At 48.6% G+C, this 22,514-nt stretch overlaps 1 protein-coding gene across 4 annotated transcripts; it reads left to right on the top strand.

Annotated features, from left to right (window-relative positions):
* The first annotated feature begins 1,445 nt into the window (after positions 1-1,445).
* On the top strand, positions 1,446-21,640 carry AMMECR1L (AMMECR1 like). 4 transcript variants are annotated; one of them, XM_060106870.1, is made up of 9 exons: positions 1,446-1,721; positions 3,240-3,349; positions 11,014-11,458; positions 13,502-13,612; positions 13,916-14,030; positions 14,677-14,767; positions 16,004-16,120; positions 16,275-16,371; positions 18,056-21,640. In XM_060106870.1, exons 3-9 carry the CDS (start codon positions 11,052-11,054, stop codon positions 18,165-18,167), a joined length of 1,050 nt encoding a protein of 349 aa, XP_059962853.1. In that variant the 5' UTR covers positions 1,446-1,721; positions 3,240-3,349; positions 11,014-11,051; the 3' UTR covers positions 18,168-21,640. The 4 variants fall into 4 exon arrangements, with proteins under 4 accessions (XP_059962853.1, XP_059962849.1, XP_059962851.1 ...); XM_060106866.1 differs by lacking the exon at positions 16,004-16,120; XM_060106868.1 differs by lacking the exons at positions 3,240-3,349; positions 16,004-16,120.
* The last annotated feature ends 874 nt before the right edge of the window (positions 21,641-22,514 follow it).

Below are 22,514 nucleotides of genomic sequence, written 5' to 3' on the forward strand. Positions count from 1 at the left end.
AAAAAAATCGACCTCCCGTTCTGCAAGGCATCATTGTCTCTTTCTTCCACTGCTGTGCTTTGCCAGGTTCTCTGTGAGTCCCAGGTCCAAGAGGCACCAATCACTCTCGGTGTTTGCTGCCTACAGGTAATTATGCTAAAAGTCTTGTAGTAGTAGATCTTATTATGCTTTAGTACATTATGCATTCCAGAGCAGAAGGTTTTTGCTGGAAAGCTTCACTGTTAGATATGATTTGCATTTTTTACTAGGTACTTTTCTTTGCTCCTTGAAGGCAAACACGTTAAGGATTCCTTTGTGCATAAACAAACCTGTGGGGTTGAGTGTGTGTTCTTAACAAGACTGGCAATACTTTAAAATAGGGCATGCCTTTACTGCAGGGCCTAAACGGTTTGTTTGGAGTGGTTAGGGTGAGGGAGCAGGGAAGAAATAAAAGATTTTTAGGGCAAATCCATCTGTAATTAAAATAAAAACGCTAAGTCGTCAAATCAGATAGCAAGCATTTGAAAGTAAAATGATTTACTCCTAATTTTTAAAAACTGGGTTTTTTTGTAGGGCTCTGTTTGAGGCTCTTGCCCTGCTATAGTGCTGAGGAATGTGCTTAGTCGACCTATTGAATTAAGCCTGTACTGTGGGTAATTCCACCTGAGTCGTCTCCAGGCTGGGGACGCACAGGGTCAAGTCGGACAGGTGGGCTCCTGGCACCACCCGGGTGTAGTTTGCCGCTTCCCGTCCACGAGGAGGCTGGCCTGGAGGCCGAGCCTAGAACACCACCCCGCGGGCCTGGCCGGAGCCAGTGGGTCAGCTGCATTTAAAGCTGGTCTGAGCTGCGCCTTCCTGGCTGCTTTCGAAGGCTGCGGCCCGGTCGGGGGAAACGACGCGAGCGTGGGCGCTCGGGTAGAAAAGCCGTGGGCAGGTGAGTGTTGGGTCCTAACGCGGGAGAGGGCGGAGCAGCGAGGCCGGGACACCCCGGCTGGCGTCCCCAGCCGGCATCTGGGCCGCGTCGCGGACAATGCCGCCCTGCCGCCCACACTACAACTCCCGGCGCGCTCTGCGCTCGCTCGCAGAAGCCAGGGAGGCCCGGCGTGCACTGCGCCGGCCGGCCTGACAGCCGGGCGCTCCGCTCGGCCCGCTCAGCGACCTGGGTTCGGGGGAGAAACCAGCCGGCCGGCCTCCTCTCGGTGCCTCACCACCCGGCCCTCTTTATTCCAACTGCCGGGGACTCGGCCCGAAGAGTGGGAAGCAGCCTCCTAAATACAATCCCGTAGAGTCGGCGCCAGCCAATAATGTGCACGGAGTCAGTCCACGTGACAGTAGCGGGGTGGTGCTCCGGTGACTCCCAAATCTCTATGGTTTTGGCGACTCGCTAGAGGGCGTGTGGACCACTGGAGGACTCCCTACATTCTTCCTCCATTACCTCACTGCCTCCGGTGGCTGCTGGGATACCGGAAGACTCGGGTCCCGGCTCGGCTCAGTCCTCCAGCTGCCCCGGGGAATACCTTTAGCAGTTCTTTCCTACCGCTACCGCCGCCCCGCCGCTTCCTCCTCCGCCCGCCCCACGCCGGCCTTCTTGGCTCCGCCCCGTCCGCGCCGCGCGTCTGGCCCGCCCGCGGCCCGCTTCTCTCGGGAGCCCCCACCCAGGTGCATGGCTCCATGAAGCAGGAGGAGGAGGCAGAGCGCGAGAGGTTCCGTCTGCCCCGGCTGCGTCTGGGCCAGGAGGAAAGGTGGGAAACTCGGTCCGCGCCGCTCCCTCCTTCCCCGTGCCCGCCGGGCCGGCCTCCCTCCAGATGCCGCCGTGCGCGCCGGGCCTCCTCACCCCGGGGCGACCGGAGGGGCCGGGGAGCGGGTCCCCCCGGGATCGGGAAGAGGGTCCCGGGACAGCGTTGGGGGGAGCTCCCGGGCGGCGGTGAAAGGAGGCGGCAGGCGGGGCCTGCGGGCCTCGTGTGCCCGCCGGGAGCAGGGGGGTCAGGAGGCGTGCTGGGGAGGGGGGGTGGGCGGACGCCCCTGCCCCCGGGCCGCCAGGCGAGCCCGGGCGAGGCTCCAGCTCCTTTCTGCACTCCCTCCAGGAAGCAGTCTCGGGTCGTGTAAAGTTTGGTGGTCTCCGGCGCCGCCTGGCGGCCCTCGCCCCCAGTCCCACCGCCCCCTCCCCCGCCCGACGTCTGGATTCCACCCCCGCGGCTCGGCCCTCGCTGCCCTACCAGTCGCTGGGTCGTCCCACCACTACTCTCGGCGCCCCGCGCTCTCCTTCCACCCCCTTTTCCTTACCATTCACCTTTCTTTCTGCCTGTTTGGTCCCTCCCCGCTCTGGCCTCTCCTCTCCCCACTGGATCTCGCCCTTTCCTTGCTGAACTCTGTCACACGCACGCTTTCGCCTCTTCTTCTTCTCTTTCTTCCCAACTCCACCCTCATTCTGTCCTTCCTTATCCACGCAGAGCCCCCGTTTCCATCATCCCTCCACCTGACACTCTTGTGGGTTTTATGCCTCCCTCCTTCCCAGGCTGTGAGCTTTGCCCTTCATTCCTCGCCCTCCTCCATCCCCCGTCCTGATCTGAACTCTTCACTTTGCTACACTCCCTCACCCTTATCCCTCTGGGCCTATCCTCTTTCACTGCCCTCTCCTAGGATAGAGTGGGTGGGGCCTGGAGTCTCCTGTTTACATCTTTGGGAATAACTCACATCTGTACTTCTGGGGGGTGGGGAGAGTTGGTGAAGAGATTACGAAGAGATTTATGCCAGCCGAAGAGTGGGATGGGTGACTCTCACCTGCAGTTATCATCTCCACCTGGGATAACAAGATGGCCTGGCCTCAGGACCCTGGCATGCTGTCCAGTAATCTTTCAGCACCATCTTTGCAGAGGATTTGGGAATCTGTTTGTATTCTGAAACCAGTGGAGAACCTTGAAATGGTGTATCTTGGCCTGAGAACAAGTTTTGATCTAAATTAGTGGTGGAGGAAGTTTTAATGTGTGTTTTATGTTCAGGTTCAATAAAACCTTTGATCCCCCCTGTCCTCCCTTCTTGGTGACGGCACCAGGGAGGAGATGATCTTGTGCATGGGGCTGCCCTTGCTGCCTTATGTTTAGATTTTGAAATGTTTTGAATTAAAGAAAGCCTGTTCCTTAGCTTTTTTTTTTCTTTCTTTCTAGAAGTTGCTCTGTTGAGTTGTAGTCTTTCAGAAACCATCTCTTACCTCGGCACTGCCTTGACTTTGTTCATTCACTGCACCTGCATTTCCATCTTAGGTACAGGAAGAAGGAATGGAATCGGAAGGAAGAAAATTCATTTCAGAGACAAAATAGCTCCCCTCCTCTGTTATAGCTGTTCCCCTGGCAATACAAACTTTCTGCTTTCAGTGAGTATTACCTTGGACATACTTAGACTAGAATTTTGTTGCTTTTGCTCTCTTTTTTCGTTTTAGGCCTCTGCTAGGACTTCAGGATGTAGGTTTACTTTGTTCGCTTCTGTTATTCTGCTTCCATGAGGGTGTCCTAAAGCTGATGAATCCTTCCACTTGCTCTCTTTATATGTAAAGACAAGTTTATTTTCCATGATCCCATTAGAGTGACCTAGATGGTGGTGTAGTATTACACTTACCCTTCGTGTACATAAGGTCCGCCTCCCACCCCTTCCCAAATTATGCATTTTTTAAAGACAAAGATCATAACTTGTAGGTGAATGCAGTTCCTGTCAAGGTCAATTATTGGGTGTCTTCCACATGGGTATAATCTTCAGAGATTTTTGGAACATTTTGCCCCGAATCTGCTAGGGTGATACTGTTTTCTTAAAAATAATTAAAAGTCTACATATAAACCAAGTTCTGGAAAAATTTTTATTACTGCTGCGTTCCCCTCAAGTTTGTTAATAATGGTATGCAAACACTTGTAAGAGAGTTTTCCAGATTGCTTCGCATCTTACTGAAGGCTCACAGCCACTCAGTGAGGAAGGTAGAGGACAAATATTTTCATTTTACAAATGAAAGAACCGAGACCCAGAAGGATCTGGCACCCTGCCACAGCTCACATAGTAAAGGGAGGGGATCTAAAAAGAAAACAGAGCATTTGACTCCTTGTGGCCATATTTTTCCTTAAGCTAAGTTGACATGAAAGTGTATAGTACTGCGTATTTTTCTAAATCTGTAAATTTTAAAAGCAATTGTATAGGTAGGTCTCTTTTTCGCAGGGAAGATTTTCACACAGCAAATGTTTTGGATGTTTATGTGTGTATGATGGGCTTTCGTGTAGAAATGATTATTTGAAATGATGACCAGAATGTGTGTGGGTCTTTCATCTGTTTCTTGGAATAGTTCCATAATAAGTAGGCCAGAGTTATAGCTCAGGTGCCGTTTCACTGCTCAAATAATTATTAAATTGAATTTCACTTCAACTCTGTGTCACAAAGGAAACAGCAGCCTATTCCCTTCTGCGTAAAGCTTGGTTTGAATAGACATCCGGACAGTAAATAATAACAGAAGAAAATGCAGAGACCCCTTTTTTCTTTGCTTTTTGCCTACCTTCCAAATCCATTTTCTATGTTATAAGGTCATGCCCCTGCATAGGCTGTTTTGAGGCTTCAAAAGGTGACTCTCTCTCTATTTTTTTTCCACCTCCAGACTTTTCTAGATGTTTTAATCTGGTTATTGTTGGAAATCTAACTACTTTAACTCAGTAGTTCTGTTAGTACTCAATATATATCAAGATTTCTGTAATAACAACGTATTTAGCAAATGTAGTTTCTTTTTAGTGTATGGCTGCAAGCTTAAAAGAGGACCCTTGTAGAACAGAACTGTGCACAACTCTCAGCCCAACATTCCTTGTATTTTCTGGCATCTCACAATGAAAAAAACAGCGGATGACTTATTAGAAGCATGTGTCTCCAAAGAGGAAAAGCATCAAGGTCATTAGAGTAATAACCCCATGTTAATAATATGATTTTTTTTTTTTTTTTTTTTGCGGTACGTGGGCCTCTCACTGTTGTGGCCTCTCCCGTTGCGGAGCACAGGCTCCGGACGCGCAGGCTCAGCGGCCATGGCTCACGGGCCCAGCCGCTCCGCGGCATGTGGGATCTTCCCGGACCAGGGCACAAACCCGTGTCCCCTGCATCGGCAGGCGGACTCTCAACCACTGCGCCACCAGGGAAGCCCAATAATATGATCTTTTAATGTATTTACAAAACAGAAGTAGAGTCACGGTTGTAGAACACAAACTTATGGTTACCAGGGGAGAAGCGGGGGAGGGATAAATTGGGAGATTGGGGTGGACGTACACCCACTACTGTATGTATAAAACAGATAACTAGTAGGAACCTACTGTCTAGCACAGGGAAGTCTACTCAATACTCTGTAATGACCTATATGGGAAAAGAATCTTAAAAAAAAGTGGGGGGGATATATGTATATGTATAACTGATTCACTTTGCTCTACATCTGAAACTAACATGACATTGTAAATCAACTATACTCCAATAAAATTTTTTTAAAAATAATATCTTTGAGCCTACATGGTAGTTCTTAATAGAATTTTATTATGAGGACATTTATCCCTCTAGAAATTGTAAGAACTCAGAGCTATGTTATTTATATAACTAACCCTACTTTTATTGGTAAAGGTAGTCCTAGTATTAGTAATAGCAGATGCTTTAATAAATAGTAGTTCTGTGCCAGAGAACTGGTAGATGCCTTTCATGTCTTAGTGAATTGCTCACAACTAAGCCCTCTGTGGTAGCAGGAGGCCAGGTCCACAGAGGTGTGACAACCTGCCTGAGTTTGTACCTGGTAAGTCAGATTTGGTATTTGAGCCTAGACAGTAACCCCAAAGCCTGGGCTGTGTCCTCCGAAGATGGGAGCTGCTCTGGGAAGGCACCAGCTTGTTGTTTTTAGTGGACTTAGGAGCCTTGGAAGGGACCCCCAGCAAGGGAGGGAGGCCCTCCTGCCCAGCCAGCCACATCTGTCAGGGTGTCCTCACATCCTCCCCTCAGAACTGGTCTCCACACCTTGTTTATGTTTATAACATCAGCAATTTATGAGACATCATTTGTATTAACTCCTTTTTAAAAAATTTTTATTGGAGTATAGTTGTGTATTAACCCCTGAAATCGTAAATTGCCCTCCAGACAAATAATGCTCCCTTGGGTAGCTCTTAAAGCACCCCATCTTTGAAAAAGAAAAGAAAATTCTTTTCAAATGCTGTTTAGAAACTAGGTGTGTCCTTTGGAAGGAAAGCCTTGAGCAACCTATAGTTAAACAGCACCCGCAAAAAAACCCCCAAAAAACAGCACCCGCGCCCAAGTCTAGGACTGACCAGTTACTGTGTTTTAGCTGAGAAGACAGCTACCACCATAAACCAAACCAAGAAGTTAATGTAGGGGATATTTGACGTGTTTTTTATTTCTTTTTATTTATTTATTTTTTCTGCGGTACGCAGGCCTCTCACTGTTGTGGCTTCTCCCGTTGCGGAGCACAGGCTCCAGACACGCAGGCCCAGTGGCCATGGCTTATGGGCCCAGCCGCTCCGCGGCATGTGGGATCTTCTCGGACCGGGGCACGAACCCGCGTCCCCTGCATCAGCAGGAGGACTCTCAACCACTGCGCCACCAGGGAAGCCCTGACGTGTTTTTTAGAATGAATTGTCCACGTTGGCTCTCCACCTTGCTATGAATTAAACCATTCCTTGGTTTGGGCTGAGTAGAGCTGACGTTGTGTTTTGCTTTGTTTTTGTTTTTGGTTTTTTTGGCCGCACCGCGAGGCTTGTGGGATCTTAGGTCCCCAGCCGGGGATCGAACCCAGGCCCCAGCAGTGATAGTGTCAGGCCCTAACCACTGGACCGCCAGGGAATTCCCTGAGTTGACACTGTTGATAATAATAGATACTTGTATTTTGGTCACTTTCAGCTTCTGACACACTCAACAGTCAGCACCTCACAGTGAAACAAGAGTATCTGAAGGTCAGGTTGTGCCATAAATATTCTTTTTATTAGAAAGGCTAACTTAAATGGAATTGCTGGGAGGTCTGTAGATAAGATTGTTGGTGTGTGTACCATGTGCAAGGCACTGTGTTAGGTGTAGCGAAAGAAAAAAGACAAATGCAACTCGGCCTCTGAGACTAAAGGTGTTGGTGAGTTCATTGCTGGCTGGAATTTAAGTGGCTTTGTAGGCCACTCGGCCCAGATCAACAACGCACTGCTCAGCTTTCCCACAGAGGGGGCCGGAGAGGTGCCTTTGTTGTGCACCCTCATGAAGGCCAGGACCCCTTGAATATTGCATCAGGTAAAGGGTGTGGTGACTTTTTCAACAGTGAGAGCAACTTTACTTCATTTGACACTTGCTAGGTTAGGCGGTCTTAAGAGGTAAAACAGTGATTCCTGTTACTTCCTCCAGCTTTTTGTGGAAGTATGGGTATTGTCTCCATCTGGTGGAAATCCAGTTTTAACTAGTTCTTTTTCATTGTTCGTTCTAAAGTGGACAGACAGTAGGAAAATGACATCACTACCGTTGGCCCTTAAAGTGGCCCTTGAGTTTAGCTTTGGAAGAGTAACCAACGGAAGGCTCCGAAGGGTCTTAGTGATATATGTGTTTACAAAGCAAGGGTTTTTTTTTTTTTTTCTTTGCGGTACGCAGGCCTCTCACTGTTGTGGCCTCTCCCATTGCGGAGCACAGGCTCCGGACGCGCAGGCTCAGCGGCCATGGCTCACAGGCCCAGCCGCTCCGCGGCATGTGGGATCTTCCCGGACCGGGGCACAAACCCGCATCCCCTGCATCGGCAGGCGGACTCTCAACCACTGTGCCACCAGGGAAGCCCTATGGAACAAATTTTTAAGGAAATGCCTTCTAATATATTTTTGAGGCAGAAGGTCTCTAACTCTGCCTTTGGTCACTAACTGAGAATATCGATTGAATTGTTTGCTTAGTGGCCTCCAGAGAAAGCTCGGGCCTAAGGAACCCCAAGATTTGGGTGTGGTCTACTGATTACAAATCATAGTTGCGGAGGGGGAATTGTTAAATATATTCTCTTGGTGTCGGTTGTGATCATGCCCCACTGCAGGTCAGTGATAGTACGTGATGTGTAGGCAGAACCTTCCTAGGCTTGAGCTCACCTGCCTTGGCACGGTTTGAAAATCCCTTCTATTGCTCTGTTGTAGGATGTTTCACAGTCAGGTAGCTGATAGCACCTGCAGAGAAACACCTGAGTTGCCACTATCTCGTGACATTTCACCCTTCCTTCAGGTGTGCTTTGGTGTAAGGAGAATGAGGAAAGATTTCTTTTTTTAACCTATTTTATCCCTCCTCTTTGCCTCTTTGGATTTTGGGACTCTCTAGAGGCAGAGCCTCAGGGCCCTGTTGGTGCTGTTAAAACTCTAGCTCTCGAGAGATGGGCCCTCAGCTTCATTCAACACGGGTCCTAAACCCCCTGCACACAGTTATGCACAAGGTGGAAAGTCAGGTAAGAGCTCAGAGGGCAGTGCCATCCCTTGTGGAGTCAAGGGGCAATGGCAGGGGTACTGATGATTGTCCGGGGGATGGCGGAGATACTGGCTTTGGGCCTAGGTTTTGGGTTTTTTTTTTCCCTGCTCCATTTTTGTTGGCAAGATTTTGCAAACTATTCTTTTAGTTTTTAGTATACCCTTGATCTTTTTTTTTTTTTTTTTTTAATCATGCCCTTAGGAAAGGGACTGAATCCAATGGATATTATTGGCAGGCCTCATTCTTCTTTGTGGTTTGGTAGGAAGACCCAGGCTTTGGAGTCTTACAGATGGACTGTGGTCCAAATCCTGACTCCGCCACTTAGCGGCAGTCTGGCTTTGGGCAGATTATCTTGCTCATTAAACCTGAGTTTCCTCCTTTGTAAAATGATGGTAACGTGGTCCTCCTTGCTGAGTGGTTTTGAGGATTCACTGAAATCCTGTTTAAAGAGCACCTGTTCGATGCTCTAAGCCCTGAGTGCCCGGCGAAGTCCTGGCCTTCCGGGAGTTTCCATCCTGGTGGGAGCAGGTGATAAGAGCAGCTGACTTTATGCCAGACGCTGTATGGAAGCCGCTGACACATATTAAACTCAATTCTCCTAACAGCCCCATGAGGCACGTGCTCCTGTTATTCCCAGTTTGAGGGAACTGAGGCATAGAGGTTAATCCTGGAGGAACCAGGATTTGAACCCAGGCCATTTGGCTCTGGAGGCAGCAGGTTTTTGTTTTGTTTTTTTTTTTTTTGCGGTACACGGGCCTCTCACTGTGGTGGCCCCTCCTGTTGTGGAGCACAGGCTCCAGACGCGCAGGCTCAGCGGCCACGGCTCACGGGCCCAGCCGCTCCGCGGCACGCGGGATCCTCCTGAACCCGGGCACGAACCCGCGTCCCCTGCATCGGCAGGCGGACTCTCAACCACTGCGCCACCAGGGAAGCCCTGGAGGCAGCATTTTTAACCGAGATCTTCTCCCTCTCTTAACAGTCCGAACAAGGCAGTGATATCCGTGCTCAGGAACGATCTAGTCATTGGAGGTTTTACTGCATCAAGTGCATGAGGCTTTCTCAAAAAGAAGCCCCTGTTTCAGGCCAGACATTGAAGCATGCAAGCTGTTATTCCTCTGCTAGAGACAACTTTCATCTTCCGAAGAACTGCCTTAGATACAAAAATGTGTTTGTTAGGGGTCAGCATATATCAAGAACATAAGCAATATTTGTGAAATGTTTGTATCTCATTCAACCTAAAGCGGCAGGTTGTTTTTTGTAGAAATTACAGCATTGCAAACGGGTACGTGCATCTAATTTGATGTAAAAGGTTGTAGAATTTACAATCAAAATGCTATACAGTAGAGCAGTGCCTAAAAGGCAATTGTGTGCTACGTGTTCAAACCACAGGGAAAATTTTAGGTAGGGATTATATATGTTTTTTGAGTGGGAGGGCTACAACTAACAGGTAATGACTTGAGGAGAAACAAAGTGTACTTTTCTCAAGTCCGCAGAATTTTACAAACTTTGGTATCATCGACATGGAAATAACTAGGATCTCTTTTCCTGAGCCTGCTGATTACAGACACAGACAACAGAAAGGATCTTGGTCACGTTATAGCTATATATCTTTACCTTAGGCTTTTTGAGAAAAAGAATTTAGTGGGAAAAGATTCCTTCCTCCCCTTAATCAGTTGGGGCTCTCCGGTTTCCTGGGCCATCTGATGCCACATTTTGGTAAGCTGATGGCTTTGCATCTGTCTGCCTTACTATGACAGGGCAGAAATGGCTACCTCACAAAAAGGCTGTGAAGCTTGGGTCATTTGTGTGAATAAAGGTTTCTGCTAGGTTGTAGCTTTTTCTGAATGGGGTCTGGAAAGGACAGAGGTGTAGAACTTGGAGTGAGTTCAGAGGAGAACCAAAGAAAATGAGTAAGGCTGCGCAGGACAGCTGTGAGGACGGAAAGGTGGGAGGGGAGCCCGGCGTTAGGAAGCGTGCTCTCGTCAGAACAGCCGCTGCCTTTCGTCTCCACGGAGGTCCGGGGCTCAAATTACACAGATAAGTTGAGGTTAGTGATGAGGCAAATGCGGAGAGGATGTGGTTAACAGGGAAAGCATGGAAGTTCCTCTGGGGTCCTTTAAAAATAGGGTGGTTCAGCCTGGAGCCTCTAAAAAGGTAGAGAAAGCGTCCTGATGAGGAGCCCGACAGGTCAAGTGCAGTTTTCCAGTCGATCTTGAAACATCCCCATTCAGCTGCACGCTGGCTGCCACCCCGCCCTTCTTCCTGCCCAGGGAGTCCTGGGCAAGAGGGAGCTGCCTGTGGCCTGCCTCCGTCCGTGGCGATGATAACCTTTATGGAAAATGGAAAATAGCTGCCCCTGAGGAAGAGGTTAGGCGCCTTCGGTCTGGAACTCAGGGTGTCTTCTAGCCCACTGGTCTGCCGCCCTTTGCAACCAGTGTGACCTGGGCAAGAGAGAATTTGATGGCTCCTGCCCTCTCCACGGAGACCCTTTCTCTTTGAATTTTGTGTTCTCGTTGCGGCTAACCATTTGAGTTAACGCTTGCGTGTTCTCTTCTGGGTTAGGGTTCCGCAGCATTCCAGACCTCAAGCACTGGTTCAGGATGGGAAAAAGACGCTGCGTCCCCCCACTGGAGCCCAAGCTGGCAGCAGGCTGTTGTGGGGTTAAGAAGCCTAAGCTGTCTGCAGGTGGGACGCACGGTCACGGGAGCCAGTCCACCGCCGTCCCCGGCTCCAGTGCGGGGCCTCTTCAGAACCACCAGCATGTGGACGGCGGCGGTGGTCGCGAGAACGTGTCGGACTTAACTCTGGGACCTGGAAACCCTCCCATCACACGGATGAACCCCGCATCGGGAGCGCTGAGCCCTCTCCCCAGGCCCAACGGAACTGCCGGCACCACCAAGAATCTGGTGGTGACCGCAGAGATGTGCTGCTACTGCTTCGACGTCCTCTACTGTCACCTCTACGGCTTCCCACAGCCACGCCTTCCTAGATTCACCAATGACCCCTAGTGAGTAAAGCGGTCGCGTGTCGGGGGTGCTGAGCAAGGCGTGACGCCTCTGTCGGGGGCGTTCTCTTGAGAGAGTCTGCTACTCACAAAAAGCTGAACATGATTCGGGCAAAGGTTGTTGGGAATAGGATGATGAGAAATGTGCAGCCAATGTCTAGAACTCTCACTGGGCTCAGTAATGGAAGGGTACTAGGCTGTGTTTGCAGGAGTGGTTGGCTTGTCAAAGCAATGGTCCGGGAATCAGGAGGGTTTCGTTCTTGGTCTTCTGTTGGTTCAGATGGCAGTGGGTAGGTCATTTAACCTCTCACGTGGAGAAGTCATACCATCACACCATTGTGGACCCGAGCACCGTTGAAGCCCAAGTGACCTGCCAGGGTCTGGGTGCCAGGTGGGAGACTAGGAGCTCATTTAGTGGAGCTGAGACGCTCTTAACAAGGGTCCCCTCACTTGGTTCCTTGTCAGCCCCATGGGGCTGCCGGCACCCCACCAGCAATGTCAGAATTTGCTTTACTGTTTTTAGTTCAAGACTCTGTTATGTGTCCCAAGTCCCCTTGAGGTGTCAATGACCTTAATAAGGAATATGTGTAAAGGGTAAAGTCAAGTGAAGATGCTCATGCCAATGCTTTCTTTCTCAATTGGAAGCAGCTTTGAGGTGGCTTTAAAGAGCACTGCTGCTTTTTTATTTTTATTTTTTTAGGAGATGCTCTTAGAGCATTCACTGACTGATCATCATCCCACGACTGTTAATGCCGTACTGAGGCGGTGCATAGCCCCACTGGGCAGGGAATGGAGGAGTATGAAGAAAAAGTCCTTGCTCTCGGAAGACTTGAGTTGGCAGATCACACACAGAAGCTAACTAGTGTTCACACACCGTCTGGGCAGAGGTGGAGAGGAAGTTACTCCTGTGATTGTGTCAGAGGAGAAGAAATGCAGAGAAAAATGTGCTCACTCTGTAGGGAAGTATGGCCGTGCGATACCGTGACCAGAAGAACCCTGACTGAGTCGGTGGAGAGTCTAAGCCTTGATCTGAGTGGGATCAGGTGTGTCCCTTGCAGGAGAGGGACATGGGCTTGGAGAGCAGGTGGTGGCCGCAGCCGTGTAGGGTGTGGAGACAGCGGAATTCTTGAAGGGTTTTGGAGCAGGTTTTGGAACATTAACTTTGGCTGGTGGTGTTCAGGTGTTTTACTGGAAGGGAAAGATGGGTAGGTGGGAGAGCCTGCTTTGTAAGAATGATCACCGTTAGATAGCTTAAACAATGTAGGTTGCTTTTGAGAAGTGTTAACTCAGGAATCAAAGAGGTAAGGGCATAGGAGTACGGAGGAATTTCAGGAGGAGGGGACAGCCCTGTAACCTCTGCCTAAAACATCTGTCAGCGTCGATCGGATGTAGCCTAATGCAGCATGACTTGGGCCTAGAAAGTGGTTAACTTCTGCTAAGAATAAGCTTTTTATTTTATCTTAGCTGCGCCACGTGGCCTGCGGGATCCTCGTGTCCCCACCAGGGATCGGACCCGAGCCCTCGGCAGTGAACGCGCAGAGCCCTGACCCCTGGACTGCCGGGGAGTTCCCCAAGCATAAGCCTTCTTGAGGAGACGTTTTCTTTTTTTCTGGAATTTATGAGCAGGAGAGGCAGAAATAATGACGGGCACGATGTGGGGTTGAGCGGAGGAGGTGTGCAGGCCCCGTGTGTCTTCATGAAGGTGGAACTGGGAGCATAGACACATGAAAAGAGAGTAAACAAGAGGAGAAAGACATGGAGAACTAGAAGAAGAAAGAGTTGAGTCCTGGGCAGAGGAAGAAGAAAACGGCACGTCCGCGTGGTGGTAGAGTGGAGTGAGGCTGTGAGCAGGGGCCTTTCTTCTCGTGCCTCGTGGCGATCTCCTCTCCACTTACACCCTGGGGCTGCGCGGCTCCGAGAGGGCAGGGAGGGCAGAGCCTTTCAGACAGCCCGCATCAGAACACCATCCTTGAGGGGAAGAACAGAGGAACAGGGATAGAGCCAGGGTTGTCGCCTGCCCTGATTGATGTGTGCTTGCTCTTTCAGTCCGCTCTTTGTGACGTGGAAGACAGGGCGGGACAAGCGGCTTCGTGGCTGCATTGGGACCTTCTCAGCCATGAATCTTCATTCAGGACTCAGGGAATACACGCTAACCAGGTAACGGCAACCGCACGTAAGACTGGTAGATTATTGGCAAAAATGGAGACACACTGCCTGTCTCTTCTGAGTGGTGACATCCGAGCGTTCTCTTTGGGATCACCAGGAAATGTAGGGCAGTTAGTCTGGTGAGTCACTGACCAGTCCAAGTACAGGCAGTTAGTGGCATCAGGTTGTTTCCAGCATGTCCGGGCTGATGGATAGTGGATGTTTTCTGCAGAGCTCAAGAGCTGTAAACAGTCGGCACAGGATGTTAGCTCCCAGCTCCGGAGCAGCCTCACTTCTGTTTTCTGTCCCCTCCAGTGCACTTAAGGACAGCCGCTTCCCCCCCCTGACCCGAGAGGAGCTGCCTAAGCTTTTCTGCTCTGTTTCCCTCCTTACTAACTTTGAGGATGCCAGTGATCACCTGGACTGGGAGGTGAGAACAGCCGCATTTGGAACTCTGCATCTCTCGTTGCATTTGGGTTCGGGTTAGTACATGGTAATGTATCTCCTTCGTTGAGTGAGGGTCTGAGAATGTGAAAGCTGAGTTTGGAAGGAATTGCAGGCAACTTGGGTGACAGAAAAGGTGCTACGGTATTAGGAGGAGGAAGAAATGGGAAGGCTTTCTTCTCCCATTCTTCCCAGTCTACTCTGTTCCACATCCTTTTCCCCTGTCTAATAAGAAATAGGAATGGGGATAAAGGAGAACATTCCTAATTCTTTGTGGTAAGCCCTTATCAGGAGCCATGTGTGCAGAGTCAGGAACCCAGATCAAAACCCTGTGGCATGTTCTTTTAATGGAGCAGATTAAAGGTGGAATATTCAGGATCTTTGGATGAACTGCTGAGAGCATTTATTTTTATAGCCTCCGTACTCTCAGAGAGGTGGATGCACGTAGACTCTCACTTTCCCTAAAGCAGCAGTTTCATGCCTGAGAGAGAGAGTAAGCCATGAAAGGCAAGAGCCTCCACTTTTCTCAGCCCTGGGTCAAGCTGGTCAGGGGACAGTGTCGATTTATATGAGGATAATTGAAGTTCCACTAGAGTGAGTAAATGCCATTTACTGGTTGTGTGTTTTTGTAGGTTGGGGTCCATGGGATTCGAATTGAATTCATCAATGAAAAAGGCGTCAAACGTACAGCCACATACTTACCTGAGGTCGCAAAGGAACAAGGTGAGTTGGACAAATGGAATCTCTGTGAATTATACTGTTCACACTGCTGCCAAGTAAAGGGCAGGAGAGTGGAGTGTGTTGCCTTCAGCCTGACTGTAACTACGAATGAGTGCCTTTCTTCCTCTCCCCATATCTACCAAGTTCTTAAAGAACGAGAAACTCCCCAAAAGATATAGGAGCTGGGAAGAGAAGAGGGGTAAAGACTTCCCGTGCCCAGCTGCTCGTTTCATGTACTTGCAGTGAGTAGTAGTATTTCTTGGCCCCCAAAACTGCAGTGGTTAATTGTAGGAAAATTCCAGCAATCAAGTTGGTCATATTCTGGAGTTCATTGTAAAGGGAGGTTGCCCGTATTAGTGGGTTTTGTCCTTTGGGTCGTGAGTTACTACACAGTGTTACAATTAGAAGAATGTAGAACATAATCTCTCCTGTTTTTTTTGAAAGAACTCAGTAGGTACTTAGTTCTTACAGTGGGACATGAAAGGTAGGAAATGGGTCGGGCAGGTTTTCTCTTTCAAAGCATAGTTACAAGAATACCTTAAAATGCTGCTCGTGCAGTCTGGTGTACGACCCAGTTTTCTTTCTTTCTTGGAACTGGTCTGTTTTTTGAAAATAATATGTATGTGTTAGGTGTGAACCTGGAGAGAAAAATATCCGGTTCAGTCTATCAGTGAACTAATAATGTGGAGAGGGCTTGCCTTGTTGGTTCCCATCGTGGTTGTGTTTAAACTTTTTCAAAAGCAGTGAGGATATGGCGTAAAAAGGAGGAAGCCTTCTCACCACTTCATTGAGATCATAAATCTGGCATTTCTGTCCAAGGAGGCACACCAGGAGTTACTTACTAAGAGTGAAATGTGGTGATGATATAGGTAAATACTCAAGCACTTTTGCCATTTGAAACTGGTTGGGAGAATTAAAAAATCAAGGCACCTACTGCAGTAATTTAGGGGGTTCTCTTTGGTCTTCAATTTGATATATTTGGTTATATCTGTTGAAAATGTTTCAAGAACAACACAGCAGTAGATGTGTGAGCACCTTCCCATCCTTCCTAAAGGAATAGTTTCCTTCCTGCTGCCAAGTCTCTGTAGTAGAAAACGACTCCTAGAAATCATCGAAACGAAGGAAGGTCACACGAAGGAATACAAGCGCAGAGTATGAATTCTCTCTTCTCACAGAACAGCCCTGGTTACAGTACTAGGCCAACAAGCTGGTCTACGCTGGGACCATGTTTGCTCCTAGATAGTTATACTGGGATCATATCTGACAGGAAAGACTCAGAAGCAGGGGGCCTGGGGACAGCCGATAGTGACGTGTGTTGGGCGTCATCTCACATCTCGGATTCTCCTTGGACTGCCAGTGAGGCAGGGACGTGGGGCTCCAGGGACGTGGGGCGGTGCCCAGGCTTGCTCTGCCCGCAGCAGACCTGGCTGCTTCTGTCACTGTGGTGTTAGAGCACGGCCCATTCTTGGGTCGCTGTGCGCTGACCTCAGTGTGCCTGCCTTCTCCTCAGACTGGGATCAGATCCAGACGATAGACTCCTTGCTCAGGAAAGGTGGCTTTAAGGCTCCGATTACCAGTGAATTCAGAAAAACCATCAAACTCACCAGGTAAGCCACTGTCTTATTCTCCTTGTCATTTTAATTCAGTTGGGGTTGGATGGAGGATACTTTGGACAGACAGGGGAAGAGAAAAATTTTCTCTGTTAACGTCTCTAAACCAAAGAAGCATGGGTGAGGGTGAAGCTCTGAGTAAGCAGTGGCAGCAAAGGCAGCGGCTCCCCAGCACCCTGGGCGTGTCCACGGCTGAGCTGCCCGTACAGCGGGAGCAGAGTCGCCGCTGAGCAGGTCGTGGGCGTCTTTGTCAGACCCACTTGCTGGGAGGCTGAGCGGGAAGGCTGGAGGCAGGAGAAAAGGCTCTCAGTGCAGAAGTCCAGGGTCAGTTGAAGTCATCACATGTAGTCAGGTGACCTGTTGGTGGAATGGTTCCAAGGAAACGCCTCTGCCTGTTTGCGGCTAATACGTCTATGGGGAGGCTGCCTAGTGTAGGAAAACATGCATGGACTGGACTCTGAGTCCCAGCTCCACCACTTCCTAGCTGTGTGACCTGGGCCAGTTTTTCCACCTCTCTGAGCAGAAAAAAAAAATTTCCCGTCTGTAAGAGGTGAATGATAATGGCTTGGGGTTGTTTCAGGGTGTGGTAAGGTAATGTATGAAGAAGTTCTAGTCCAGGGCCAGGCAACATTGTAGGTGGTCAGTAGATGTCAGTCCTCTTCCCATCCCTACTGAAATCGGAAACACTGAAAGGTTTAGCTTCTGTGGGGTTTCTGTGGACCTCTGTTGGCCTGTTCATCTGTAAAATGCTGAATAATCAATATCGTAACCTCACAGGTCTATTTGGAAGATAACCCCGTGTTTTTGAAATGCTTTGGATTCCAAAAAAAGAAAAATCTTCAAATACAAAGCATTATTATTATCATTATTATTATAATTTATTTGAACAGCCATTTCCCTGTCAAAATTCAGGAATAATCACCTTGCAGTGGAGGAGTGATTACAGTGGGAAAGAGATGGCTCTGGGTAAGGATTGTCACACCCAGCTCCTGTGGTCTGTAGTAGGCTCCATAGGTTTGTAACACCCCATGCTTCGCATCCTGACTCATGGCTCTTTCCAGAGCAAGGCCAAAGTGCTATGAATTCTGTTCTGATGACCCTGTGATATGATATGGCATATTCATCTGGAAAGTGAGACCCATCCTCTATAGTCCCAGGATCTTTTAACCTGCTTCGTCAGAATTTGACCCAGAATTAGGTATCTGTGCCCCTTTTAGTTTATAAATAACTTGTTTGTTGCTTTTCTGCAAGTTGAGGTTGCATTTCTGTCAAATTTATCACATTTTAATCTGAAAGTAGATATGCATTTTACACTGGGCATTGGTGCAGCCATCTTCCAGTCTGCTACCCATGTAATTTGACCTTGAAATTCTTCATCCAGACCCTAGTAGCAGATTGCTTAAGAGCAGCCTGGTGATAAGCCTATGAAGTGTTTAAAGGTGGGATGTGCAGAAAACAGATTCTCAGGGGTGAATTGTGAGTGTGCTTTTCCATCTCGTCCATTTGTAATAACAACACTGTTCTCTTGTGCCGTCGTCTCTCATTCTCTGTAAGTAAGATTGCTCTTGGTCTTCCATTTTATTCTTTCAAAATGTGGGATAAGCGTTTGGTTTTCTCTGCCGCGTGACTACAGAATGCAGTGTTTGGGGTTCCTAATACCCTCTCCTGTCTCCTTGCACAGGTACCGAAGTGAGAAGGTGACAATCAGTTACGCAGAGTATATCGCTTCTCGACAGCACTGTTTCCAGAATGGCACTCTTCATGCCCCGCCCCTCTACAATCATTACTCCTGACACACGGCTGCATGACCAGTCCCACCCCCCCGTGGCCACCAACGGCTATGACATCATTGGAGCAGATGCCTCCTCTTCCTGGTCCAGTTACTTTTATTACTGCACCATTTTATGATGCTAGCTTCCGTTGCCGAGTCTGCCTCCAGCCGACTGAGGGGGGCGGGGTTACATCGAATGAAACAGAACTTGAGGGGCCCAAGCCTTATCTCAGCCTTTCCTCAGTATGGGGTTCCGTTGGATTGGGGCTCCTCCATGACGAGTGAGAATTCCGTGTGGGTTCAGAAGACCTTGGCTGCAGGTGCCGCTGCTGATCTGCTGCCTGTGTGTTGGCCACTCAGTGGAAGCTGGAATTGATGGTCCATGAAGGCTTAGCCCCCACACACCCCTGCAGCCTCCCCAGATCGAGTAGGTGTATTCCCCTGGCAGTCTGGGCAACGGAGACCAACAAGAAACGTTTTTAGGTTATTTTAAATTCCTTTTTTTAAACTTCCAGTGTATTGCATACCACGGGTTGATCTCAACCTCCATGCTTCATAAGTGGACGCCATGTTAGGGTCGAACGTGGGCACCCTGAGTCGTTTGCGGCTCCTGGACAGAGACCCACCTCGAGATCGGAAGCCCTCTGGATGGCGTTGCAGATCTCATTGCTCAGTTAGCCTCAAAGGTTTTAATTCTCATCCCACTATCGATTGGATTTTCTGGCACTCTTCCTGCATCGAGTCTCCTGGTATTGAACAGAGCGCTGTGGTGTAGCCTGCTGAGGAATGGACTGGGATGCCCGCGGGAGGTCCTGATGGCATCGCTGCGTGCAGTGTCGGGGGAGAGACCTCTTCCTTACCACCCGGCTACCTCACTCCTCTACTGGTGGCAGTGCCTATAGCTGGATCTAGGTTCTCAGAGGGCAGAGGTGTTCAGACAAGCACTTAGGTTGGGCTCTAGAAGGGCACGTCGGCATAGGAGAGAACCCAGGGTCTCTAAGCTGTTTTTCTGTTCAGGCAAACATCCTGAGAGACCTTTAAGCAGAGGAGTTCCTTTTCTAGTTTGCCTGTAGAAGTGGGAAAACTGTTGCTGTTACAGTCCTTACAGGACTTTAGAACAAAGCTGTGTCATTAAACAAGGTGAATCTTTATCTTGTCTAACATGCCGGGAATCTTCACCCCACCATGGCAGAGTTCCAAATAGCTCATTTTATTCTAGGTCATTCATACTTTCATGTGGCATATTTCCCTTTCTCGTTGTTGCTGATTCCAAATACCTGTCAGCAAGTTTCTCCTCCCTCTTGCCTATTCTTCACTCATATGGTGGCAAAGTTCATAGAAGCTGGGGACTTGGAAGACGCTTTGAAAACATGGTCACAGAGGCACTGCTGAAATGATTCACAGGAAGAGGTGGCCACTTGGAAGAAAGGACCCTACGGGTGATACACTGGCTTTCAACAACGTGTTTAGAGAACTCTTGACGCGGATTGGGTGTCAACCCAGTGAACACAATGTTTTAATTTATTTTTAATGTTTATGTGGTAGTGGTGTGGCTTTCTGAAATGGGCAGATGCTCCAGTCAAAGGGTCTTTGGAGTTTGCTTCTGCCAGGAACGGGGGAGGGGGAGCAGGGGCACAATCTGAGGAACGACACACGTGCTGTTCTAGGCGGCGGCGTCTCGTTTCTTGAAGAGATGGGTAAGGGTGAGCAGGTGAGCTCGGCACCGTCCTCTGCTGTTGGCGAGGGTGTGGGACGGGCAAGGGAAGCGCCGGCTGACGTCTGGATGCGCGGGCTGGGCTCCTGCACGCCGCCGCCTTTCCCTCGCGGTGTTCATGAAAACAGGCTTCCGAAGAGGAAGGGTTTGTTTCGTGATTTCCTGCTGCTGAGAATAATAAATGTCTTGTTGCAAATAAATGTGACGGCAGTTGCTCTTAGGTGCCATGGATCGATGTCAGGGTGGTCGGCAGCTCTGGACTAAACCGCCCACCTCCAATTTGTACAACAGTATTGATACATAGGGCTACACTCATTCCTGTTCAAGTCTTCTATGTTGAAAGTTGTGTTTAATTTCTAAAGTTTAAAAAAAGCAAAAAAAATGGTGCTAAACTTTCACCCCTGAGCACGCTCAGTGAGACTGGTCATGCAAGCATTTTCAGTGCCATGCTCTTTCAAGCCTATTTCTTCTCGTAGAAATGTTGCCCTACTTGTCTTCCCCAACGTGTAGTTTGTTTTTTATTTTATTGAGGGCGGGGTAGGATACCTGCCATTTAAGAAAATGAACAGAAGATTTAAAAACCCAGGAAATGGAGGGGGAGGGGAAATCAGTGCACAAGAATCGGGCTCCTGAAGCCCCGCACCACACTGACGAGGGCTCCGTGGGCTCTCTTCACTTTCTGGAGTGAAGAAGCCTGACTCCCTGCACATTCCCTCACGCCCCGATCCAAGCCCAGCAGTGGAGATGCTCTAGGTCCTCTTGCCTTGGCGAGGGGACTCAGGAGTCGACCAAGGAAAACTGTTTGGCCCCGTGAGGAATGGCACTGTCAGTGTCTGTCCCGAGTGGAGCCTAGTCAGGAAGTGGTCTGGAAGTATACGGTCAAGGTTACCTCCTGAAGATGTATGGCAGGTGGCTCTCAGGAAAAATACTAAGTCTGGATCATCCACGTGGCAGCTTTGCGTAGGGAGATGACAGCTCCGAACTGGAACTGACCTGCTTTCCACGTGCTTGACCACAGCAGTGATGAGGGCGGCCAGTCCACAGGGGGAGTGGTGGGTTTAAGGAGAAGGGAAGGTTTTTCTGCTCGGTGTTTCCTTTGTCCATGGGCTGCTGAAGCTGAACAGTAACCACTGTTTTCAAGGAACCAGCCCCACCTTGGCTGGTTTGGTTCGGAGTTCGTTTCATCCCTAGCTGTGAGTGCCTTTTGGTCTGGAAGGTTGGCTTGTCTCATAATACCCACAGCTAGGACATTCTCTCTGTAATTTCGAATTGTCCTTGTTCTCCATTAATTAAAAGAGAATGTCTGATCACTAGAGTTCGTCTGTGTTGGATTGTTTCCACTGTGAGGTTCTTAAACTTTTTCGCTTCATGATATTAAAGCAACTCATGTTAGAGACCCTTTCAACATGAAAGGTTTGTAGTTGAGACATTACATATATTTTATTGTTTATAATAAATATCATCTGTACAAAAGTCCTGGGTGTTAATTTTAATATTTGCACAAGATCTGTTTTCCATGATATGTTAACACCTAAAATTTCACTAACTGTTGATGTTATTTTCTATTGAGATTCTGGAGCCTAGGGAGCTATTTGTTCTTTTTGTTTATTTTCATTCTTATTTCCCTGAAGCAAGAGACTTTGTATGGCCTTCAGTGCAAAGACTTTAGACCAATTCTTTGTATTACACTTGGTTGCCTCTTGGCTATATAACTTCTGAGTGCAAATCATTGAACTCTTTAACAAATTATTGTAGAGAATAAATAATAATGGGTAAAAATTGTTCTTTGTCTTGCCTCTTTTTTTGAATAGTAGTAACAGTCATTATTATCATTTTAGTCATTTTTATTTTATTTTATTTTATTTATTTATTTATTTTGGCTGCGTTGGGTCTTCATTGCTGCGCGAGGGCTTTTCTCTAGTTGCGGCACGCGGGCTTCTCATTGTGGTGGCTTCTCCCGTTGTGGAGCACAGGCTCCAGGAGCGTGGGTCTCAGCACTTGTGGCACGTGGGCTCCAGAGCGCAGGCTCAGTAGTTGTGGCGCACGGGCTTAGTTGCTCTGCGGCACGTGGGATCCCCCCGGACCAGTGCTGGAACCCGTGTCCCCTGCACTGGCAGGCAGACTCCCAACCACTGCACCACCAGGGAAGCCCCCAGTCATTTTATTTTTAAAGACAGCCAACCAGATCATATTTTTTCAGCCTGCATGTTTTTGTGTGGTGTTCATGATGTCCAATAACCTTGCACTTTTATTTATTTTTTCTTTGTGGTTGGTAGTAATGCCATTGGTTTATTAGAGCCAACTTTTCTGAACTAAGGTTTGTGAACCCTTTAAACTTTGGATTTTTCTAGCAAGAAGGTTCATAGTTTTCATTCGGTCCTCCAGTGAAACTGACCTTGCCCAGAAAGCTACAACCTGAACTCGGGGGTGGGGTGGGGATGCTCAAATTTAAGATGTTATTTGGTGAGGTTAATTAACCCAAACAAAGACCCTGGGACATTGGTGTGGTCTGACCTAAAGGAAAATGTTTCTTGCTTTTGAATGGCCCAGAAAGGATGAGATGTGTTTGGAGAAAATGGCAAGAATAATTTTTCAAACCTTACAAACATTCATATGCTGATATTATTAGTCTTTGGTTTAAATTTTTTATTTGCA

The sequence above is a fragment of the Mesoplodon densirostris genome, chromosome 8, assembly GCF_025265405.1.
Source record: "Mesoplodon densirostris isolate mMesDen1 chromosome 8, mMesDen1 primary haplotype, whole genome shotgun sequence".
NCBI classification, from domain to species: domain Eukaryota; kingdom Metazoa; phylum Chordata; class Mammalia; order Artiodactyla; family Ziphiidae; genus Mesoplodon; species Mesoplodon densirostris.